At 35.1% G+C, this 25,566-nt stretch overlaps 1 protein-coding gene across 19 annotated transcripts in view; it reads left to right on the top strand.

Annotated features, from left to right (window-relative positions):
• CADPS2 (calcium dependent secretion activator 2) overlaps positions 1-25,566 on the top strand; it is a 496,160-nt gene that overhangs the window by 309,873 nt on the left and 160,721 nt on the right. For all 19 annotated transcript variants that reach the window (XM_070616447.1, XM_008514417.2, XM_070616451.1 and 16 more), the window contains one exon: positions 7,707-7,773. In XM_070616447.1, the coding sequence (XP_070472548.1) occupies positions 7,707-7,773 (67 nt within the window). The remainder of the gene's footprint in view (positions 1-7,706; positions 7,774-25,566) is intronic.

Here is a 25,566-nt window from a genome sequence, read left to right as displayed (position 1 = left end):
ATTTTTATTCTTAGTCTATATTAGAGCAATATAGGATATATTGTAGTTCAGACATATTGTGTTATGAAGATGAGTTTAAATCTCAATTTTCAAAACTAATCAGAAAATGAGTTTTTGAAATTTCGTTAGCTTTTGTGATTAGCAGAGAATATGTAGCATTTATTTTAAAATGGCTTAATTTATTAGTAAAAGTAATTTTGGAAGTGTTTTGGCTTAAAATAAGACAAATTACAGAATGTAATATGTTAATCTATTTTTAAAAAAACATATTCAAAGGTGTATTGTGTAAAAACAAGTGTTTAAAATAGTTTTATTGGTGCTGGCCCCGAGTGGTTTTCTTGAGCTTTGCTTGGGCGGCCCAGGGCTTCGCCGGTTCGGATCCTGGGCGCGGACACGGCACCACTCATCAGGCCATGCTGAGGTGGTGTCCCACATAGCACAACTAGAAGGACCCACGGCTAGAATACACAACTATGTACTGGGGGGCTTTGGGGAGAAGAAGAAGAAAAAAGAGAAGATTGGCAACAGATGTTAGTCCAGGTGCCAACTTTAAAAAAATAAAATAAAATAATTCTTTTACAAACATTGCAGTGTGAACATGTGATGAAATGTAAATCTATTTGAAAATTAAACAAAAATAAGAATAGTAACTACTGATTTTTGTTTTGCTTGAAGTTTATTTTTACCAAACTTCATTTTATTCCATAAATCTATTGTTGAGACTCTTTTATTGGTAGTATGATAATGCATGTTGTTAATGGTCACCATATATCTAAAAAGTTTTTATTCTTGTTATCACAGAACATTCTGGTGGGTTTCATAAAGACCCTGCTTTTGTTTGTCCACAAATGAAAATTTTTAGAAACAACTGTAGTATATATTCCATTTGACGTATTAATGAAGTTAACAGATAACTCTTTTAAGGATCATGTTGATACCATGGAGACTGTAGAATTTTTAGTGTGAAGTATTGAGATTTTCTAATGACTGTATCTAATATTGATATAGAAAGTGAAAAATAATGCCATTTGCCTTGTTGATAGTAATTATATTGACTTGAGGTTTGGCCATACCAAAATTCTTTTCTTTTTTCTCTTCTCTTGACATTTTTCCTAATAGCACGTGGTACATAATGTATGCATCCACACTATATTTTAAATATACAATCAAAAATTGAAAAGTTCGTTGTCTCGTATCTTTGATATTTCAACATAGAGCGTGAGCTAAGAACAGTTAGAAACCCCCCAAAAAATGCCTGTGACTACAGGCAAATGAAACATCGATACACGTTTAGTTGGTTTTGTGCCTTGTTTCCTAGCAATGGTTCCTCTGTTTCTTTGGAGCAAATAGTGCTCTCCATTAGAAACAGCACTAGAAGAGGGGTTAATACTTTAAGATTATTGCTGTGTTTATACTGATTTATAAAACCAAATGCTTCAAGGCTTTACTCTTATGCGTTAAATCCAAGCTTTGTGTCAGTGCTACTAATTTCTTTGTTACCTAATCCCATGTAAGAAGAGAAGATTTTAAAGTTAAGCAGGCAATTTTTTGTTCAAAGGGAACAATTTCCTAATACCTTACTTAAGTTGAATGCATTGATGAAAGTAAATACTTTTAAATAGTATCTGAGCAGTTATTTTTAAATAATCCAAAATACTCTAGTTACATGAGTATTGTGATGCAGTGGAAATATTTCAATGGAAAAAGTGATATATTTAGTACAAGTTAGCATTGGAAATGTATGCTTTTGAAATACGTTATGTACAGTAGAATAGCTCTTTTATCCCCATTCAAATAATAATTCAAAAAAAAATTCTCAAATTTAACTTTGATTAGGGAATTTTTTCCTAGGGCCATACTCTAACAGAGTACTGAAGAATGTAGTTTGACTGGGAAAACTGCTGATATATGCGTTCCTTCATTTTCCATTCATTTCTTACTTAATTGAAATAATTTAACTGGGATGAGCAAAAATATCTGGTTTAAAACCAAGTTCTGTAGGTTGGTGAAAATGTTGAAAGCCCTACAAAAAAAAAACTTGCTTTCCTCTTTAAAATAATATGAAAAAAAATTCACACTACCCATTAGTGAATGTTGCTCTCGTGCTGTGTGATAAATAGTTATTTTATTGGCTAACATTATAAATTGTCACATAAAACCCAGTTAAATGTGTGTTCCCAGTTTGACTGGTATTTGGCAAGTCTGATTTACATACCCTTAAAAAAACTTTCTTTCTTATTCAGGTTAATCATACAGTGGGGAGGAAACTAGTAATAACTCAGCAGGTTACAAAGTATTCAGGAAGAATACAGCTGCAGAGCAGACCCACCAACAATCTGTAGTACAGTAGCCAAGGTACTCGCTCTCCAGGATAGCAAATACACTTCTTGGATGATGTTCTCTACACTGTTGTTAAGTGGAATCAGATTTCATAAAGCAGTAAAAAAAAAATTTGTCCAGAACTCAGATGACAAGAAATTATTACTAATAGAGTTTTTAAAATTCTAAACGATTTTTATGAAACAGAAATAAATGACAAGTAAATAGCTTCCAAGGATCTGTGTAATTAATGCTGTTGCCATCGTATGTCAAATAGATTTAGCCCTATCATCTGTACCTTCTCCTTTTACAGAATTATGCAGTTATAATTGATGTTCATAATAATGACCCTGAGATGCTATAGGATCCTTTCTAAATCATTAAAGAAAGATCATATTACATTTTATGACTATTTGAAGTCGTCAACCTATTGTATACAGATTCTTTAAAAATTTGTTATAGATGCAATCCCTCTATATAGAGTAACTTATCTTTCAGTAATTAAGAATACTTGAACATCACAATCTAAGTGTAATGAACTGAATCTGTTGCCTAGTAGAACATATATTAAATGTAACTTTAGTATATTTTTATGAACTAAAAAAAATCTCATTAAATTTTTATACATAAAAGAGATAATTTATAAACTAACACTCAACATTAAAAAAGCAGAACTGTGATTCAATAACAAAGCTAGGCATAAAGATGAGTTAGGAGAGAATACATTTTGATTTTTACAGATGCTTTCTAATAGATTATCCTGTTGTAACCAAATACTCAAATGATTTTGGCTCCTTTTTCCATACACTTTCCACATTTCAAGCCTCCTAAAGCTGATAAGACCACCCACCTACAAAGAATTTAGACTGCTCCAAATTCCAGAACTTGAGAATAGGCTTGAAAACTGGAAAATCCATTTAACCCGTTAAAGCTTATAAGAGTTCTCCACTGTACTCAGGACAAAGTGACAAAGAGTGTTATCTTTGGTCTATAGGTATTCAACTTAGTCATGCCAGAAATATTATTTATGGAGCTATAATGACCACACCCCCCAAATCCTTAATAATTTTGTTTATTATGAATGTATGATGTACTTTCATACACTGCTAGTGGTGATGCAAAATTGTACAGCCACTTTGGGAAACAGTTTGGCAATTTCTTATAAAGTTAAACACACACTCTCAATATGACTCAATGATCCCACTCCTAGATATTTACCCAGGAGAAATGAAAGCGTGTCCACACAAAGACCTGTACATAATGTTTATAGCAACTTTATCTGTGATAACCAAAAAAAGTGGAAACAACCCAAATGTCCACAACTGGTGAATTGATAAATGCATTGAAGTAAATTCATACAATGAAATATAACATTCAGCAATAAAAAGGAATGAATTCCTATTCATATGTATGCGTGACATGTATAAATCTCAACGAAAATATGTATGAAGTGCAAAAGCTTTATACTTCTAAGAGAAAGAAGCAAGACACAAAGGGCTACATAGTGTATAATTCCATTTATATGACGTTCTGGAAGACAAAAAACTATAAGGTCAGAAATCAGATCAGTGGTTAGTGAGCTGGGGATGTGAGAAGGAAATTGATCATAAAAGGGCATGAAGGAACATTTGAGGGCGATGGAAATGTCTAAGTTCATTCCCATAGTGGTTACATGACTTTGTCAACACTCATCAAATTATGTAACTAAAACGGGTGAATTTTACTTTAAGTAAAATACAACAATAAGCCTTACTTTAAAAACGATGGAAGATATGCTCAATGTAGAAATTGTGGAAATGCAAAAAGGCATAAAGAAGGATATAAAATTCATCTTTAATCTCACCAGCCAGATATTAACTGCAGGTTTAACATTTTGATGAATCTTTCTGCATTTTTATACTATAAGCTTGTGTGACTGCTTTCTTTTAACTTTATAGTAACTTTTCCATATTATTCTTTTTTGGCATCACTTTTAATGGCAACCTAATCATTCCTTACTCTTTGATTCTTAGATGGTTTTTGAGTTTTTGCTTTTAAACAATATTGATGAACATATTTTTTCTTCATTCTTCTCTCAATTGTAAGTGTCTTTTATGTCAAGAATCCCTTATACCGGTGAAAAAGCAGCTAGACAGTAGTACTTGATACCTAATTCCAGAAATCATCCTTATAGGGAAAAAACTCAAATTTGTTGAAGTTTAATGTGTTCTTGTTCAGTAGAGTTATCTTTTCTGATGTATTTTATTCATGTCCATTTTTTTACATGAAATTTTTGTCTGGCCAATATGAAAACTAAAGGACAGAAACTATGGTATTTTTCCTGCATAGCATTTATAACATTTCCTTTATGCAGTGAATTTTTTGTTGAATGTAATTTTTTTTCTTATGTGGACAGTAAAACTCTTATGACCAGTTACTTTCTAGGTGTATTTGGTCAATTGTATATTCTGTATATATTTGATTGAATTCTTTCTTATAGTGCAACAGCCTCGAACACCTCAGGGCCCAACATTCAAATGCTTACCTTGGTCCAGTCTCATTGTCTTTTATTCTGTATCTTATAACATCTTCCAGTATACACCTGTATGCATCGCATCCATCCGCCCCTCTGCTTTCTGTCTTCAGAGAAACCATACATTTTCATTCCAAATTTGTTTATCCGTCATTTTGAATGATGTTTGCAGCTGACAGTATTATTCCTCATGCAGGACCTTCACTGGCAGCAAGACTTACACTTGACTTGCTTTTAAAGGGATGCCTATCACTATTCCCTTTCACTTATGTTTGACCCAGTTGCCCAGCAGCGTGCTAAGTGAAACGCTTCGAAGGAGCTGAGAAGCAGGCTGTGGTCCCAGGCAAAGGTTGTTCCAAATGCCCTCTGTGGCTCCAAGGCAGCTATTCGGTGCACGTCTTGCTAGTGCACTTTGATAGAGGGCATCAGTGGTGTCCACAGAATACAGCTCCTGAGGTCATTGCTGTTAACCCTGTAATAGGAGCTTGGGTGTGTTCATTTCAGGAGAGGGAAATTGGCATAGGAAAGACAGAAAGAGAGCAGCTCAACACCTATCACCAGAACCATGGAAGAGAAATTAGAGGCTGGAGCAAAGGTGGGGCAGTGGCTTTAAGGGACCTCTGGAGGAGACACTGAACAGGTGAGAACAGTAGTGGTTGATGTCTCTGTCAGTCGCTAGATGAATTCGAGTTACCCCACAAGTGCAGACGATATGGTATCAAGGATTTCATGAGAGCAGAATGGAAGTTCACCAAACACTTCAGCTGGCCGATGTGTCTGAAAGAAAATATATAATTGATTTGGACAGTGTAGGTGATGTTTTCCAATGCAAGAGCCTAGTTTTTATTTTGACTTATAGTAATTCTACATTTGTTTCTTTTTTTTATTTGGAAAATTTAGAAATAGAATAGAGAAGGAAATTTAAACCTTCCATAAAAACAGTTTTAAGTAGAAACTTAAATCTTCCACTCGAAGGTACTATTACTAATATTTTGGAGTATTTATGTCATATATATATATTTTATACAAATTCCAAATCACTAAGTATGTATGTAGTTCTGCATTTGCTCTTTTCACATAACTTTATATTGAGATATTCTTTGTTATTTTATCAAAAATATAATTTTAGTGGGAACATAGTGTTTTTTTTCTATGAATATGCCAGCTTTTAGTAAACAATTCACCTGTTGTTGGACATTTAAGTTGTTAGGTTTCAGTAACATAAATAACACGGTTCTATGTATTCATGTAGTATACATCTTTATGTGCACGTCTAATTATTTTCCTAATAAGTTCCAGGATGAAAAGGTAGGACCGTTTCTACTTATTGCCACATTATCCTACAGAAAGGTGGTCTTATATTACACTCCATAAGATTGCCTATTCATTTCACCACACTTCAGTCAATAGTCCATATTTCTTTTTTTTAAAGGGGCCATAAAGTTTGTTTGTTTTGCTTTGCAAAAGAGAGTTATTTTAATAAGACAGAAACTAAAAGTTCAAGTGAAGATTTTAGTTTTAAAAATTGTGGCAGTCCCTGGGGCCGGCCAGGTGGTGCAGTGGTTAAGTTCACGCACTCCACTTTGGCTGCTCGGGGCTCCCAGGTTCTGATCCTGGGTGCAGACCTAGGACTGCTCATCAAGCCACGCTGTGGCGGCATCCCACATGAAATAGAGGAAAACTGGCACAGATGTTACCTCAGTGACAATCTTCCTCAAACAAAAAGAGGAAGATTGGAAACATGTTAACTCAGGGCCAATCTTCCTCACAAAAAAAACCAGAAAGATTGTGAAAGTCTAGAGACTTTAAGCCCCTAAATAAACTGTTAGCTATAGTGCTTCATTATTACTCAGAATTGTATAGTAATTAAGTTAGTTTGAATAGTGTCTATAATGTTAAACCTTCACTTCAGAAAAAGGCATTGTGATAAAATATTGAAAAATCTTACTGTAATTTAAAATTTTGGCCACTGTTTGTCATATTGTAAACTTCTAACAGTGTTTTCCACTTTTGTAGGAGGTGTGTGTGTAGCTTCATGGTATAATTTTAAAATAGCTCTCCATGGCAAGCTTACACTTCATTAGTTTTTAATTTCTTCTTTTTCCTCATTGATACTTAAGCTTACATCTGTATATTCAGTAAGAACAAAAGTTCTCATCTCAAATGATGGACTAATCATTTCAATTTAGGTTACTAATAGCAGTGCGAAGTTAAACAAAAGCTTTGGTTGAAACTATGTTAAATTACACAATGTTGTCTTCATTAGTATCTGTATTTCATAGTTAGGAAAATTTGCAGCAAGATGCTTCTACAAGTCAGATAAATGCGCAGATTATGAGCTGACAGGGACCTTAGAAATCAGCAAATCCAATCCTTTCATTTGATAGTTGAGGAAATCGAACTGAGATGGGTGCAGACACATCTCGAGGTCACTCAGCTGGACAGTGACCCTTCACCCTGGGTTCGTGACTCTACGCCGCTCCTTCTCAGGCCACACTCCTCAGCCCCAGTCATCTGAGAGCTGAAACATTTAGTACCGTATCCTCAATTCATAGCCTTTGTCTCTCCTAAGAAGTGTGTGTAAGAATACAGTTCCTACTGGTTCTTTGATTATCCTTTCTGACTCCAACTTCGCTCAATTTGTGGTAAGAACTGACAAATTGATAAGCCACGTAAATCAATTCCCTTTCAAGAATCTAGAATAAGCTGCGTCATTTTGTAATACAGAAGCTGCGTGTTGTCTCAGATTCCAGATGAACTAAACTTTGTCTTTAGCAGGCTGGTCTCAAGAATAAATACTTAGGGAAGAAAAATGATTACGCAGAACCACAACATTATTCATATAGAGTATTCTTTTGCTTGTTTTTCTTGCCAGATATCTGTATGCCCTTGGACAGAAGGTTTGGAAAAGATGGAAAAAACGTTACTTTGTTCTTGTTCAGGTTAGTAAACTTTTTCCCTGTTGTGTAATTGCTCTAAGATGTGTTTCTCATACTTTTATTTATGTGGGTTATATCTATCAATATTTGCTGTGTTAGAAATCAAAACTGAGAAAGTAAAAAGAAATATTTAATTCATTTTAAAATAAAAGTATTTAATCCGTTACCTGCTAACACAAATAACACTTTTACGTAAGATAACTATTTTCCAAACCAAACAATTTAGTGAAATAAGTGGCATTATTTTATGCTTTTGCACATCTCTTTAATGTCTGGCTTAATAGAATGCAGGTGTATTTTCGTATCAGCTTCTGCCTTCAATTTGTTGCAATATCAGATGAAATTTAAGCTCTGGAAAATCCTACGTTCATGAGAGAGCAAGTCATTTCACATAAATATGTCTTTAAATCACCTTGATTGTTAGATTTATTTGTGATAGGATTCTGACCGTAGATAGATTATTGGAATATAAAGTTTGGCTGACTTATTTTTGGGTTTTTTTGAATCATGGATAACCTTTGCTTATAGAATATACTGATTAAGTTAAATTTACATTAAAGAGAAGCTTTCTAAGAGTTTCATTCTGTGATGAATCCAAGCTATTTTGTCCCCGATGGATATATATGAAAAGAGAATCACTTTTGGAATTCTTGACACAAAACAGTCTGTAAAAATTAATTCCTACCCACACATTAAATGAGCTTAATCCGTTGTAGATCCGTTGCTGGATAAAATTACTGATGTACCATAATGGTGTGGTAATGGCATGAAAAGTATAAAAATTTAGTCAAAAGTAGTTTTATCTACACGGCAGAAAGCCAGTCCATTTTTTTCCTGGCTAAAATATAACCTTTTCTTATATGATTAGAACCAATATTTGGTCAAATAATTTAATGAAAGATACACACACGCACACTCTTTGGATATAAGGCCCAAGCGTTGCTTTCAGTAAGAGCCCCCTGTTTCGAGTTCTGGGTGATTCGTCCTCCAAATACCACACCTGTAAGGGATCTTCTTAGGTTCCCAGGTTTAATTTCTTTACGTTGGCACAAGAACTTCCATGCATTTGCTAAGCAGTTTGATTGCAGATCTTTCTGGTCATTTTATTTCTATCTATGGATGTCTCACTCACATCTAATTTGACATGTTTGTGTTAGTGTCTTGTCTTTATTGAGTCTTTCTAAAGCATTCAGCTGTTTCTAAAGCATAAACTGTTGTTATGCCAATAAACAAACCCAGCTAATTCTTAATAAGCATGGAGTTTTATGTATTAGTCATCAGCAGTTGTAGGTGCACAACATAATTGAGAGAAACGTGTAGAGATTTCTCATATATCCCCTGCCCCCACACATGCATAGCCTCCCCTTTTGTCGACATCACTTGGAACGTTTGTTACTAAGGATGAACTGACATTGATACATCACAATCATCTTAACTCCATAGTTTACACTACAGTTCACTCTTGGTTTGGTATGGTATATACATTGGGACAAATGTATAATGACATATCCATCAGTGTAATATCACACAGAGTATTTTCACTGCCCTAAATATCCCTGTACTCTCCCTATTCATCTCTCCTCTACCTCTTGGCAACCACTGATCTTGTTGTCTTCATAGTTTTGTCTTTTCCGAGATGTCGTATCGTTGGAATCATACAGTATGTGGCCTTCTCAGATTGGCTTCTTTCACTTAGTAATATGCATTTAAGGTTCTTCTGTGTTTTTTCATAGCTTGATAGCTCATTTCTTTTTAGTGCTGAATAATATTCCATTGTCTGGATAAACCAAAGTTTATTTATCCATTCACCTATTGAAAGACAGCTTAGTTGCTTCCAAATTTTGACAATTGTGAATAAAACTGCTATAGACATCTGTGTTTACATTTCTGTGTGGACATAAGTTGTCTACTCCTTTGGGTAAACACCAAGGGGCACAATTCCTGGATCATATTCATTATGTTTTAAAGAATGAGTCACGGGCTGCCCCCATGACCTAGTGGTTAAGTTCGAGTGGTCTGCTTTGGTGGCCCAAAGTTCCACAGGTTCGAATCCTGGGCGCGGACATGGTACAGCTCATCAGGCCATGCTGAGGCAGCGTCCCACATACCACAACTAGCAGGACCCACAACTAAAATATATACAACTATGTACTGGGGGCTTTGGGGAGAAAAAGGAAAAATAAAATAAATCTTTAAAAAAAAGAAGAATGAATCAGAGGGTGTTTCTTAGTCTGGAGATCTGGCTAAGTGACAGTAGGCTAAAAGAGTTTCTAATATACTGGTTGTTTGATATGAAAATTAGGCTTTATTAGATCAGTCTTAAAAGGTCAAATGATCACCTCATGCTTTTGGCCAGGTAAGGTTCAAGGTAATCTTTTACGTCTTATGTTATTTTCTAGTATGTGATCATGAGAATCAAAAGTTACAGGACACAGGTCAGCCCCAGTGGCCTAGTGGTTAAGTTCAATGTGATCCACTTCGGCAGCCTAGTGCAGTTCCCAGGCGTGGACCTACACTCCTCTGTTAGTGGCTGTGTTATGCCGACGACCCACATACTAAAAAATAGAGGAAGATTGGCATAGATGTTAGCTTAGGGCAAATCTTCCTCAGTAAAACAAAAAGTTACAGGACAAATATGTATACTTTGATTATCACTCCATAAGAGAGTTTAGAAGTAAGGAATTTGAATATTTTAATATCATTAGTTGGTATGTCTTTGAAGAATATTAACCATGTTTTGGGGGAGCTGGAAAGTTCTCCCAATAAGAAAAATATATATTTAACATTTTAGAAGGCAAAATCCAGTTTAAAGCCAAGTAAGTAAACCTGTATACTCCATAATTGAAATTTAGGAATAATACCACCAAACTGTAATGAATTTGGATTTACTCTACCAAAGATATCATCTTAAAACTTGAAGTCATATTTAAACATTCTATCTTGACACAAATATATATATACATACAAGTACTCACAGAGAATCCTATGCCCAAATATACTGGAATATACATGCCAGTACTCTGAGAACTTTTTGAAATTTTAAATACAATTGAATCTTCCTTTCAATTCCAAATGTAATGGGAGGACAAATTGAATTCACACACTTCAAAATCAAGATAGATATGTATAGAGATTCAATGAGAATGACCCATTGGGAGAAACTGGGTAGTTTTTATTAGTATTTTTAAAGACAGCTCTTGTTCTGTCTGCACACAGCTTGTAGGTCCATACCTGCAGGCTGCTTTATTGAAAGGAGAAGGAGTCATTTTTCTAGGGAGGACCGCGTACCCCTGCTGTGTCTGCTGCTGCCATCGGCAGAATGGTGCTCTAGTGATAATGTGAATCTCATCACCACTTGTGTGTGTATTATATGAGTGATATAGCTGGAGATCTAGCTATCGGCCCAAGAATTTGTACTCATAAAAATTGATGGAGAGTCAGCTTTGGCCAGCTGCAAAGTCATTGTTCAAGTGACCTCTCGGGGAGCCGCAGAGGTGAAAAGACTTTTCAAGGACTCATGTAAACATTTAAATCAGAGTTAAAGTGGGAAAATAAATGATTTATTAATGTTGGGGTGTTTATTTAGCTTCTAAGTAAGAATAGTTTTGGTCCCCATTTAGATTCTAAAGCCAATGTAATTATAGTATTAAATAGATTTTTATGTTTTTTAAGAGCTTCCATTTTTTTTAATGAAGGTAAATTTTGATTAAAGCCAAATTGAAAGAACAGTGATTTTGAAAAATATTTTTGAAATCTTACCAACATTAAACTAGTATATGTTTCTTATTCATTTTTCTTATGCTTATTCAGTATGTTAGTATTAGATTTGAAGTATATCATTGGTGTAAAGTGCTTATGTCACTAATATTTTAGTTCATTACAGTAAAATCACTTAATAGCTTTAAAATTCTCTATTTGTTTTTATGCTTTAACCAAACTGAATTCTTTCATAATTTCATATTCTGCTAATGCCTATTGAAATATTTGTATTTGTAGTATGCCCCAGGTATTGCATATTCTATGATAAATCCAAAAATCCCAGAAGCACTATCCTAATAATACAGTTATTGCTCTATTTAATCTAATGCTTATTAAGCAATTGTGGGAGGCTTTTATGTAAAGCACTTTTAACATGTTATCTTATTTACTCCTCGAATAAGGTATATTTGAGGGTACGTATAATTATCCTTATTATATTGTGCAGATAAAGTTAATGTACGGAGGAGTTATATAATTTACCCAGAATGACACAGTTAGGGTGTGGTAGAGTCAAGCAGTCAAATTTAGCCTGTCAGACTCGAGAGACTAAGCTAGTATTTCCTCTGTCATAATGCTATGATTAAATTGATGTCAACAGCTACAGTTGATCTAAAGACAGATATATGAATAATCACCGTGGATCATTAATTCACGAGGTAAAAAACAGTGTTACTGCATTAAAGAAATGGCCAGTGAGTGATGGCCTAGAGTCCCATGCTCATGAAGGCTACTTACTGCGTGACGTCACTGGAAACCGAAGTAGACATCTATGTTGTTTTGGCCCTGTATCAAAGTGTTCACTGCTTGTTGTTGATGTGTCAGAATCATGACTTGAAGTTGCTGCAAACAACAGCAGGCTATCAAGACATCATGTTAATTACATATCAGCTGAGTTGGCACAGGATGTAAACAGTCAGCCATGCCACTGAGTGATCCGTACATGCTGCAAACATACGAGACGCACTCTGTTAGTGCGATGCCATCAAAATCTGCTTTAAACTCAAAGCTGCTGCCCCAGCCTATTGATTTCTGAAATATGCAGCACACATGGAGATCTACTGCAGCAGGCTGCTGTCACATATTGGAGAGTGCCACAACCTTGTGACATGATTTGGTCTGGGTTTAGTCTTAGGACATCAGCTGATGTTTGCTTATAGTAATGTGAAGTGAACACATATACTGCTGCCAGTTCAAGAAAGTCATAGGATAGTGGCCTCTAGCTTTATGTTCTAAATTGATTTAAAATTTACAAGCCCAGGACATGCTCAATGTAGGATAAAATCAAACCATACAGAAGTATTTCTGGTAGAAAATGAAAGGCCCCCGTTAACACCCGTACCAGCATTGCCACCTTATTCCATTCTCCTTCCTGCAAGTAGCCAGGTAACCGCTACTAATAGTGTGGCCTTCTAAACTCGTATCAGTGTTTGTGTCTACACATACACACACACACAAAATGGAATCATTCCATATATTTTTGTTCTGTGAATTGTTTTGATCCCCTTTAAAAATATATTAGAGATAAGTTGCCATGTCAAACAAAAAACCTCCACTTTATTTTTTTAAATGGATGATTGGATTCTTAGTATAGATTAACCTAATTTATGCAACAATCCCCCTTTTTTGGACATTTAGGTTGTTCCTTTTTTTAAATTGGTAAACAATGCTAGAATCAATATACATACAATCCTTATATTTTAATCTTTATATATATGTAGGAGTATTCTTATAGAAATGAAATTACTAGGCAAAACAGCATGGATACCTATAATTTGAAGTAAGATTATAAAGCTTTAGATGACTCATGAGTACTTAAACATTCACCAAAACTTTGGCTGGTTTTTTCACTTAAGTCATTTTGTTGTAGTTAATAAACGGTCGTTATGTGTCAAGTTGCATGTGTTATTTTATCTGTCAAAACACGTATTTCCAATATGAAAGAAAGTTGGAAATTCTTTTGGTTGTGGGGCTTACTTGGGACAAAATGTTAGAGAAAAATGTTTTCTTATTTTAGGTTTCCTTTTTAAGATAACTTGCTTTGTGATAATTGGGTTTTCCATTAGCAAAAAAAAAAAAGATAGTGGCTGTATTATTTTATACCATTTACCCTTGGACATTAACAAACTTAATGCATTTACTCTTCAAAATAGTTCTAAAATATATTAAAAATGATCTTTACCTGTAGCTCAAGAGCTAATATTGTAAAAGAGACAGAGAAGGTGGAGTGAGAATAGGGCTGGATTTGGGTGAGGAGAATCTCCTATGGATCAGGCAGTGATGCCAATGCAAAAATTCCTCCCTTTTAACTGTACCCTGTGTTCCCGTAAAATATTTGTTGTTATTTTCATGTTTAAATTCCAGGGAAATGTCTGATTCCTCTTATAGCTCATACCTACATGAAAGAACAAAAGACCTGTAAGTGAGAATAATACAATATTGTGAAATTTGGATTAAATTTTAGTGGGCCTATCTTTTTTGAAAATTGTTTTATAGGATTCCATTTTAAAATGCTGTGTGTATATCTTTGTATGTGTGTATTCATATGCCTGTAAATCTTTACAGATACCTATATAGCATGCCTGTCACAGAGTAAAGACTCAGTAAATGTTTGTTAAATAAATATCATCTATACTTTAATTTGGGTTCCTTCTCCCATCTCTATATGGAACATAAAATTGACTTATATTTGAGCATACTTGAACCTAACCCTAGGTGTCATCTTTGATCTCTCTTTTTCCATTGCTCCCATATCAGTCAGAAAATACTGTTTGATCTACTGCCAGAACAGTGTCCCACTTACATCCAGTTCCCTCCATCTTCTCTGCTACTGTACTACTTGAAACTATCATCTTCGCGTGGACTCCTACAGCAGCATCCTAGCTGTTCTTTCTGCTTCCACTTTCCGCCATTCTCTTTACAATCTATTCTTCCAATTGCCAGGATAATCTATTTGAAGCATAATTCAGATTTTGCCAATTTGCTGCTTAAGTCTTTCCATGACTTTCTATTATGTTTAGAAAGCCCCTGACCATGACGCAGAGAAGGTCCTTCATATTCTGGCCCCAGCTCCCTCTTTGATGAGTCTCTGTCACTGAGTAGTACCTTGCCTTGTAATGTTCTGCCCCCAGATTAATTGTAGTGCCAAGAATTGGAGTTTAACACCTCCAAGTCACCAGCCCCCCCTCCAAAGGTACCTCAACTAAATGTATAATATGGTTTTATTGTTAAGTGTGATTTCTGTGCAAATATGCCTTTGAATTAAGTCCCCTACCTTTCTTCCCCCCAGTTGTTGTTTGGCTACCCCTAAACCCACTATAGAAATTCTGAGCACTCTCCTGCTTTCCTTTTTCCCCATGGCTGGCTCCTTTACCTACCCATTTAGATAGCAGGTCAAATGTCACCTCAAATGGCCTTTTCTACCCTATCTAAAGTACCCCTCAACTCCCTATCATGTTACCCTGTTTTATATTTTTCAGAGTATTTCTCTCTAATCAAAATTATCTTTTTTATTTATATATTTTTTAATTACCTTTTTACCCCTTCTAGAATATATGCTCTATGAAAATAAGGACCTTGTCTTTCTTATAATCTACTGTGAGTAGAAACTGACTAAATATTTGTTAAATAAATGAATATATGCAAACCACTCTGAGCATTGTTTTAAAAAGACTGCCTTTCCTCTCTCAAATTTATACATTGATTGCTAAATCGTTTTTATGCCATTTGTTAAACACAATAAATATGTATTCCCCTCAAATATATCATGATCTTGAAGATATATTCATTTTCCTTGATTAAATTAAGACCTGGGATTTTTTTTTTTAATAATAACTCTAGCAGCACCTTTGGCCTCTGCCAAGAACGTTTCCTGCTAAGGATTTTTTAAGCCTTAATCTTTACTGAAATTAGATGGTGGCAGTTGCTAAGCTGCCAGCTGTTAACATGATCTCTGCAGTAGGAATACAACATACAAACTTGAACGCTGTGGTCTCTAAAAACTCATAGTTAGCACTTACACGTGTGGACACAGACAGGTGTTGAACAGGTTGGCAATTGAAATCAAAATAGGAGGTTTCCCAGACCAGATGCAGACACCTCGTGGGACCTCAACAACTTAAGGTGTCCTGTGAAAAGTAGTGATGCCAAAACCTGATTTAATCCTGTCCTCAGATTAAAGTCTGTTTATATCCCCCAATTCTCAACAAATCCATTCTTTATTAAGAGTGGACTGGGTTAAGGATATTGAATGTTTATCATTGCTCTGTCTTTCCACTGAAAGGATTTTCGGTTGCAATATAATGTATTATATAAGCTTTGTTCAGTAATACACAAGTAAGCTTGTAAGTGAAAACAAATACTAGATCAGAACAGGTCAGACCACCTGCGTCTATCTAATTCCCTGGCATGTGGTGACGGGGCAGAGTGGAGGCTGCAAGACTCCTCCAGCTGGGAGCTCAGGGAGCAGGGTTACCCCCTGGTCCCTGTAGCTTACCTTTCAGCAGCATATTTTAACTATTAGTGCCGACTGATACTGACAGTTCTTTGAGTGCCGCTTCTCCAGATTATCTTTAATCTGGGTACTGGCTATCAAACCAGTAGCTACAGGCGTTAACACTATTCAGAAAGATTCACTTGAATTTACACTACAGATTTATTGTAGGGTTTGCCTCAGGAAGATGATCTAGCATGACCTTGCAAAAGAGATGGGTACAAGTGAGAGCTCATGGGGATATTGGGGGAATCAGAAGAAACATAAAATGCAGTCATTTTATGGAAATAGAACTAGGAACCAGTGAGTCAGAAGGATGGGATTCATGGTTAGTTGCTTCTGGAGTCTACGTGTTCAAAAGCCAAGCTGCACCTTTTTCAGTTGTACCCTGGGTCAGATTTCCTGATTGTCGATGACAGCTCTGTTAGTCATTGGTATTCTGTTACTCTCCCATCTGTACTCTTCGCTAAAACTCGAGGCCCAATTATCTATGACAGGTTCTGGGTCTGTTGGGTGACTATTCAGATGTTAAACAAAATATTAAAAGAAGTACAAAATAAAATAAAACAAGTGTTTAGTACTTTATCATTTAAATCACCATGGCTTTAGAAAGTAGATGATTCCTCCAAAGCTGGAGGTATTTTGGTTTTTGGGGATTTTTTTAGTATCCTTAAAGATATTGAAATTGGTACTTAAAATTTTATATATCCATCATGTTAAGAAATAATTATTGTTTAAAGTTAACTAGAAATGCAGTACTCAAAAATAAAGCATAGGGGCCGGCCCAGTGGCACAGCGGTTAAGTTCACACGTTCCGCTTCTCAGCAGCCCGGGCTTCGCCAGTTCGGATCCCGGATGAGAACATGGCACCGCTTGGCACACCATGCGGTGGTAGGCGTCCCACATATAAAATAGAGGAAGATGGGCACGATGTTAGCTCAGGGCCAGGCTTCCTCAGCAAAAACAGGAGGACTGGCAGTAGTTAGCTCAGAGCTAATCTTCCTCAAAAAAAAGAAAAAAAAAAAATAAAGCATAAAACAGCAACTTGACCCGTACTTCAAGTTATATAAATTAAAAAGCAACATTGATGTAAGCATTTTACACTGCATGTGAAAAAACGGGTAGCCTTTGGACAGGTAATTTTTAAGGCTAGATCTTAAATGGTAAGCAAATCTTTAGCATAAGTCTGGATTCTTTAACGCATGACAATGTGAACATAATTTATGCAAAGAGCTTTAAAGCTTAATCATTTTTTAAGAGAACAATTTTAAATACGTTGGAAATATATGTTCAAGATAATGTCCATTAGATATAGTTGGGATAATATCTAAAACTACGTTTAGGGGCATCTCCACTTTTTCTTCTCTTCTTCAGTCTCTTCATTTACATATTCGTTCAATAAGTGTTTTCAACAACATAATCACTAATGGAAAGAAACAACCTATGAGAGTGGAGAGAGAGAGACAGGGAGGGAGAAAAACAAGTGAGGCAGGAAAACAGAAGGCCAACACATGAAAGTCAGCAGTCTCATGTCATTCACGGCATGGAGGCGTGTGGCCCGAAAATCAGTTCAATCCCCACGTCAGTCAGGTGGCTTCACTGTGTTACAGCAACAAACTGCATCGCTAACCAAAATGAAATGACTATTAGAAGACACACAAGAATAGTGAGAGAAGGATGATGGTGCCCTGACAACTGGGTTTGATTTATTGAGACACGACTGCCTAACAGACAAGCACTGTGCTAGGTACTCCACCTTGGTTATCGCTAATTCTCTCAGAATCCTGTAAGGTATGTTATTGTTGTCTCTGTTTTACCGAAAATCAAACAGGTATATAAGCGTTAAAGTGATTTGCCCAAGGTCTTGTCAAAGATAAGTTGGAAAAAATAAGGATGAGTAATTGAGGGGGAAATGAAAGTGGGACTTGCATTTGAAACGGCAAGTTCCTTTGTTAAACTTAGTTTATCCCCCTGCTCTTCCCATTGAAATACCTTAATATGATTGTCTTCAGAGAGCCCTTTTCTGGCTCCATTGTGGAAAACAGGCCCCCTTCAATGTCACTTTCTTTACTCTGCTTTATTTTCCTTCAAAACAACTCACCGCTCAAAATTGTTTCGGGTAGCTCTTTATTTGTAATTTAGTCTTCTCCATTTTCACTGTCTGAGATTGTTTGATTTCTCTGATTTTTTTTTTTTTTTTTTTCTGATGCTGGGAACATTATTGTATCCGCAAAGCCTAGAAAAATTCACTGTTGATGCTCAATAAATATTTGTTCAATAAGGGAGGGGGAAAATACCCATAAGGACATGGAGAAAGATATGAAAATTGTAAATGCACATGAGACTAAATTGAGTTATTTACCATTCTGACTAGTAGACAGTGAAAGACTCATTCCCGGATCTCTAAAAAATAGCAAGGAAGGACCAGATATGTCTTCCTAGGAGACCAGATATGAAGGAGCACTCAGATCAGTCTTCAAACTATTTTGCTAATGTCCCCTAAAATAAAGTTATATAGATATAGATCATTGTAGACTTTTCATCAGAAATTTAAGTAGTTGCAGTGGATGCAATTTCTAAAAAAGAATTAGATGAATCATACACATGCCCAATAGAATCTATATACTGTTGTCATTTTATATCCACCTGTAACCATTGTGGATTGTATATTAGCTTTTTCTCCTTGAATTCTTATTTCCATGGCTCTTCCTAAGCAATTTTATTTTTAGGAAATAAATATTATTTTCCTATTACTTATGCTTCAAAATCTTCTTGACCACTCTATCATGGTTCTCTGCAATTAAAAAAAGTCTGCAAAATTGGAATTTAAAAAAAAACACCCTCAAGGAGCCAGCCCAGTGGTGCAGCGGTTAAGTGCTCACGTTCTGCTTCGGCGGCCTGGGGTTCGCCAGTTCGGATCCCCAGTGCGGACATGGCACCGCTCATCAAGCCATGCAGTGGTAGGCGTCCCACATATAAAGTAGAGGAAGATGGGCACGGATGTTAGCTCAGGGCCAGTTTTCCTCAGCAAAACAAGGAAGATTGGCAGCAGATGTTAGCTCAGGGCTGATCTTCCTCAAAAAAAAAAAAAAAACACGTTCTTGAGTTGAATTCCTAACCCCCAGTACTTCAGAATGTAACTTTGTTTGGAAATAGTGTTGTAATGAAGATGATGTCATACTGGAGAAGGATGAGCTACTAATCCAGTATTACTGGTGTCCTTATTTAAAAAGAAGGAATTTGGGAACAGATCTGCATAGATGGAGAAGGCCGTGTGAAGATGAAGGCGTAGACCATAGACAGAGATGATGCTTTTACTAGCCAAGGAATGCCAAAAATGCCACAAGAGAGAAATAACGAACAGATTGTCCCTCACAGCCTCGGAAGAACCAACCCTCCCAACACCTTGATTTTAAGAGACAATAAGTTACTCTTGTTTAAACCAAATGAATAAATATAACCAGACAACAGAGCTATCAAATAGACAAAGAATAACATAGAAAAGAGAAAAAGCCCTTTTCTCTAAAAATAGCTTTGTCATAGCTATTTTTATGCTAACCACCCAGATTTATTTCCCCTTTTCCTGCTGTTTGAACGAGTCAAACTAGGTTACCTGAAGAAAAATAAAACAGTGAAAAGGAAAACAGCTCCTGTAAACAAAAGGCTTTAAATATGAAAAATTTCTTTTATATTGAAGTCTAATGGCAATTATGAGTAGCCTACCACTGGTAAAAGCGTGTAAGTATATGACAAATTTTGAAGAAAAGGTATTAAACAGTCAAATGTTGTTGGAAATGCCTATCTTAAGGAGCTGCATATGGCTTCCCTTCCCTCTTTATCTATAAATATTCTTAGAGGGACAAAGGGTTTCACATCAATGCCTTTTTTTGTTCATATTATTTTACAAATATAAACATGGAGAAGCCTGGCTCACCTAAATCAGTAGATGGAAACAGAAGTTTTGTCGCAGTAGTATCATTCAGTTTCTCAAATGGTTTGTTGTAACCACCAAAAATGTAACAAACCAAAAATGGTTTGTTGTAAGAGATATACCACAAACAAAAGGCAAAAACACAAAGAGAAAGTAGGATGACAATGTTAAATTCAGAGCAAGTAAAATTTATGAGAAATATTAAACAGATCAAAGGATTATAATTTTATATTGATTAAAGATATCAACAATTACTATAAAACAAATGATGGTGATTTACTAAAGATGTACCTGAGAGAAGATACATAATAAAGCAAAAGTACCCCAAATTATTTACTACTCTGTGCGCTTTTCTTTCTCTCCCATCCTCTTAGTAGTTTTAGTTATCTTTGATTATAGAGTCTTATAGATATCTATATATCTCATAGCTATCTTAATAACTTCGTCAGAAATTAAAGGTAATTGGCTTATTGAGAATTCAGTTGTTTTTAAGTTTTAGAATGTGAATTATAAAATAATGTGGTATGTTAAAGGAATACCTAACTGGACTGAGGAGGCTTGTTTTTTAGACTCAAGATGACCATTTCCTTCTGGGTGACCTTGGGAAGGGCAGTTTCCTCATCCCTACACTCTGGAGTTAAGACCATTGACCTCATCTCTCAATAACAGTGTGTTTCAGAGAATAATCTTATGTTTTCTTTTCAGTGAAACTTAGCTCTGGGTTTAACTATTTGTGGTTTAATGAGACTTGAATCATCTAGGTATCATAGTCTCTGGTTTTCAAATGTATTCTCTTAAAATCCTCACCACATATTCAAAATCTATAATTTTATCAAATGTAACAATATTTTATTCCAGTGGTTAAATTTAATGATTAAATAATTACCTTATAGAATGTTAAGACAAGTTAAGACAATACTGTCAGAAAGTAAACCTATAATGTTGAGAAATCCAATTCTACGTATACTATTATATAATATTATCTTGTGTATATATAAATAAGATTTGGGATGAAATTATACATTTTCTTACGTTTCGTTACAATTCCAAAACTCACCATTTTTTGATCATTTTTAATTTGCAATACCTTCCAGTATTTTGGCTTTGCCTTTTTCTCTAAATAGAAATATAGAAAGATCTCACTACTTAAATGAATCAAATGTTTTTGAGAAGGTAAGAATTCTTTTTAATGTGAGTAATCACTCCCTAATTAGTTGTTTCCCAGGTTATTTTTTGGTTTTATTGTTTCATTTTGTTCTTCCTGAACTTTCTTAGCATTTTGTTGGCTTTCTTATGGCTATGAGCACATCGTAGCTATCTGTGTATCCTCAAGGAGAAAGCCCTGGTTCCTCCATGCCTCTTATAACTGTGCCCATCACACAGCGGGGGCTCAAGACAGGCTAGTTGGATGAAGTCATGAATTTGGCTTCATGTTTATTGTTTCCTGAACATTTTAAGTGGAGAGCTTGACATTTAAAAAAACCAAATATTACTTGTATGGCAAGTGGAGGAGGATTCATTTGAGAGTACAAGTTGGGTAATTTGGGCTGGTAGACTATTAGTGCTTTATTTTGTTTGGTTTTTTTAGCAAAATAAGTGTGTGATTGTACTTTAAAAAATAGTAGATTTTCAAATGTGGCTGAACAGAGTGTTTATCAAATTGACATAAGTTGAATTTCATGGAGAAATTAAAAGGCAGAGACTCTATGCCAGACACTGTGGGAGCCAGTGATTCAAAATCAAGGAGATAACACACAAGGAAATGCACTTAGAAAGGGAAAGGGGACAAGTTTGCATGGGTCTTGGAGAAGGAGTAGGGTTTTACCAAATTAGGAAATAGATAGAAAGTGGGCTTTTAAAAGTGAAGGTGATATTTTCCTGCTTGGGAGTTCAGGTGAAGACGTCTTGCCAGATAGTCTGTCTGGAGTCCCAAACACAGTGGTAGCTATGTATTCTAGCTAGTAATTGCTGGAGATGTTTGCAAGCCACACGAGGAAGGCAGGCCTTCCTGTGCTTTTCATCTGTCTCCCGGCGGGTTCCAGATTGTTTATGGGTGATGTGTCAGCAAACTTTCTGAGTCAGGTTTTTAAAACTCTTCCAAATGAAAGAATAAAATGGAAAACCTATGAATTATTTGCTCAGTGTATTTTTTATTTTGTTAATTGATCACAAAAGTATTACTTGTAATCGTCCCCTGATGTCTAATAATTTTAAGACAAATTTGAGCATATGTTTGATTGTATATACTAACCCCATCATAGATTTTTTTTTTCTGGAGTGTAGTGAAAAGGATATGTATAGTCTGTTTTATACATATAAAAGCTAGACCTTTTATTTAGAAACTCCATTAAAACAATTAGAATTGAAAGATTAACAAAAGGATTTAATTGGTGGTCTTGGCTAGTCCTAAAGATAATGAAGAGAATTCTTTTATGGCAAACACCTGGAAATGCTGGATAAAATATAATACACATCTTTTAAAATGTATAGCTGAACTACAAGAAGAAAGGAAAACCTCAGGGGACCAAATAGTGAAGCTGTTCAGTTGATGCTGTAACTGCAGGGGGGCTGGAGTATGGGATGAGGGGTGTTGATGTTCATATTTAGGGGCTTTGGATTTTATCGTTCCCTCAGAAGACGAAAACATACTGTGAGGCATTCTCAGAGTGGGAATTTGGATCAGAAATCTTCTCATAAAGTACTTAAAAGAGCTAGATCTCAGGAAATGGTAGGCTAGGAAACAAACTGCCCTCAGACTAGTAATTTGTGTTTGGCCTTAGGCTCTGAGTGTGGAGTAAAAAGACCCCTGAGAATTTGTAGCTATTAGCCTATACTCAGAGAATATTTAAATTCTAACTTATTTTATCCAAATATAAGGGAAATACCTAAGGTAAGAAATTAACATTTTAAAAAGTTCATCTGGATTGGTGATATATCTGGAGCATATGGCATTTGAAGAAATTTTTTTGGAGAGAAGAACCCTTAACCTAGGCTTTATAAGATATCCACAGATAAAATTGTGCTGAATATGAGCTCATAATCAAAATTACAAAACAGTAAACCAATTACTTGATTTTCAGTAATAGAACTAGCACACATACAAACTATAAAATAATTGTATTTAAGGCGATGAAATTTATAAGGTTCAAAAGTATAAGAACAAAACAAAAAACTGCATAACACTATGAAAAATGAACAAGCAGATTTGCAGCAGGACTATATAGAACTACTACTAAAAATTTAAAACAGTCACTGAAATTACAAGCTTGTTGGACAAGTTAAACAGTAGATTAGACACATCTGAAGAGAAAATTAGTGATGTAGTTAATGATAGAATATTATAATCTGAAGAAATTACTCAGAACTCTCAGCATGAAGAAATGAAGAGACAAGCTATTTTAAAAGGTTGAAAGATATGGAGGACAGAATCTACAGTTCCAAGATACTTCTGATAGAATTTAAAGACAGAAGAGGAAAAGTGGAACAGAATCGACGCTTGAAAAGATCATGAACAAGATTCTAAAACTGATGAAAGTCGTGAGTTATCGGAAATAAAACAAATAACAAGGATAAACATAAAACTCCTAGAAATTTCACAATGAAACTGAAAGTTAACAAAGATAAAGAGAACGTTTAAGAGAAACCAGAGAGAAAAAGGCAAGTTAACAACAAGGGAACCACAATTGGACTTCCATCAGACTTCAACATGGATATATAAGCCTTCTGACATACTGTCTTCAAAGTGCTGAAATACTGTCTAACCAACTAAGATGGTAAGATGGGAGCTGGTCATGGGAGTAAAGTCCTCAAAGTTTCTTGTATTCAGGAGGAGATAAGTTAAAAACAAAAACAAAATGATTTAAGAGATCACTACGAGAATAAAAACAGAATGTATAGTTTCTGCCCTATCAGGGGAAAACCGATTTTGTTAATGTTTAATAGAGACAGAATAAGAGAAAAAGCAGCACTGTAAACAGCAAGAGCAAAATAAGATACTAGAAATAAATCCAAATATATCACTAAATATAACAAATGATCTTCACTTGCCTGTTAAAAGACTAGATTTTTAGGGCTTTAAAAAATCCAATTATGTATTGTTTATAGGAATTTAAAATAAAACAGAATAATTGAGAATGAAGAGATGAGAAAACATTCCCAGGCACATACTAACCAAAAGAAAGGTTGTATAGCTCTGTGAACATCCAGCAAAATAGACTGCAAGGCAAAAAACAGTATTAGGGATGGGGGGAACAAAAGGCCGCTACATAAATACAAACAGGAAAAGTTTACCAGCAACATTAGATTAGTCCTAGAAAGATATAACAATCCTACACATATATGTGTAAGATTACATATCTTCAAAAAATATAAAGCAACGTTTGAGAGAATTGTATGAAGAATTCACAGATGGATGGCCTTGGTGGGAAATTTTAACATACCTCTCAATAATTGATGCATGAGAAGAAGTATTAGAAAGATGTAGAATATTTGACTTCACAATTAGTTAAATGCAATGGACATAAATAATCGCTGAGCAATAATTGCAAAAGATGTGTTCTCTTTAAGGAAACAGAGAACATTAATAAAGGCTGGTCATGCAGTAGACAATAGAGCAGGTCTCAAAAAATACCAAAATTCTGAATCATTCTGATCACAATGGAATTACTTTAGAACTCAATAAGGAAAACATAACCACAAATCCAAATTTAAAAGCACACTTATTAATAGCTCGTGTAAAAAGAAATAATGAAAAATAGTTAGAACAGCACTTATGAAAATGCTACACATAACTTGAAATGAACCTAATGGGAACTTAGAATAAACTTAAATGTGTATTTTAATAATGAGTAACAACTGAAAATGAATAAGCTAAGTAGATGAATTTAAAAATTCATAAAAGAATAAAATTAACCCCCAAACAAGAAGGGAGAAATAGTAAAGATAGCAGAAATTAAGAAATAGAAAGTAAAAAGTAGAGAGGATTAACAGAATGCAAAGATATTCTTTGCAAGTACTCAAAAAAGTAGATAAACCTCTGGCAAAATTGATTATGGAAAAGGGTATGAATGACTAAATAATACATTAGAAAATGAGCAAACTGTATGATCAGGAAACCCCAAGTGGCTAATAAAAATACCAGGAAATGCTTAGTGCTATTGGTAATAGGAATTGTAAACTCAAGTAACAGCAAGATACCATTTCCACCCACCAAAACGGGTTAAAAATAGACTCAAAATACCAAGTTTGGCAAAGATGTATAGTATTAGGAGCTGTCTTATACCACTGGTGTATGTATAAATTGGAAAGGAGTTTGGCAATATCTAGTTAAGATGAAGGTACATATGCCCTACAACCTAGCAATTCCACTCCTTAGTGTAGTCCTTTAGTAGCTCTCTCACATGGGGGGCAAGTGATGTACCAAGAATGGGCCATTGTGGCATTATTTATGAAGGCAACAAGTAGAAGAAACTGAAAGCATCATTAGGACATTGGGTAAGTGTGACAATTCAAGTGACAGACTATGTATCAAGACACTTAAGCATCACATTGAACTTTTGCAGGGGGAAATTGCAGAGCAATGTATATGACTGATTCATATAAGGTTTTAAAATGTGCA

Source organism: Equus przewalskii, chromosome 4, assembly GCF_037783145.1.
Source record: "Equus przewalskii isolate Varuska chromosome 4, EquPr2, whole genome shotgun sequence".
NCBI classification, from domain to species: domain Eukaryota; kingdom Metazoa; phylum Chordata; class Mammalia; order Perissodactyla; family Equidae; genus Equus; species Equus przewalskii.
This window is presented reverse-complemented; position numbering and strand designations above follow the sequence as displayed.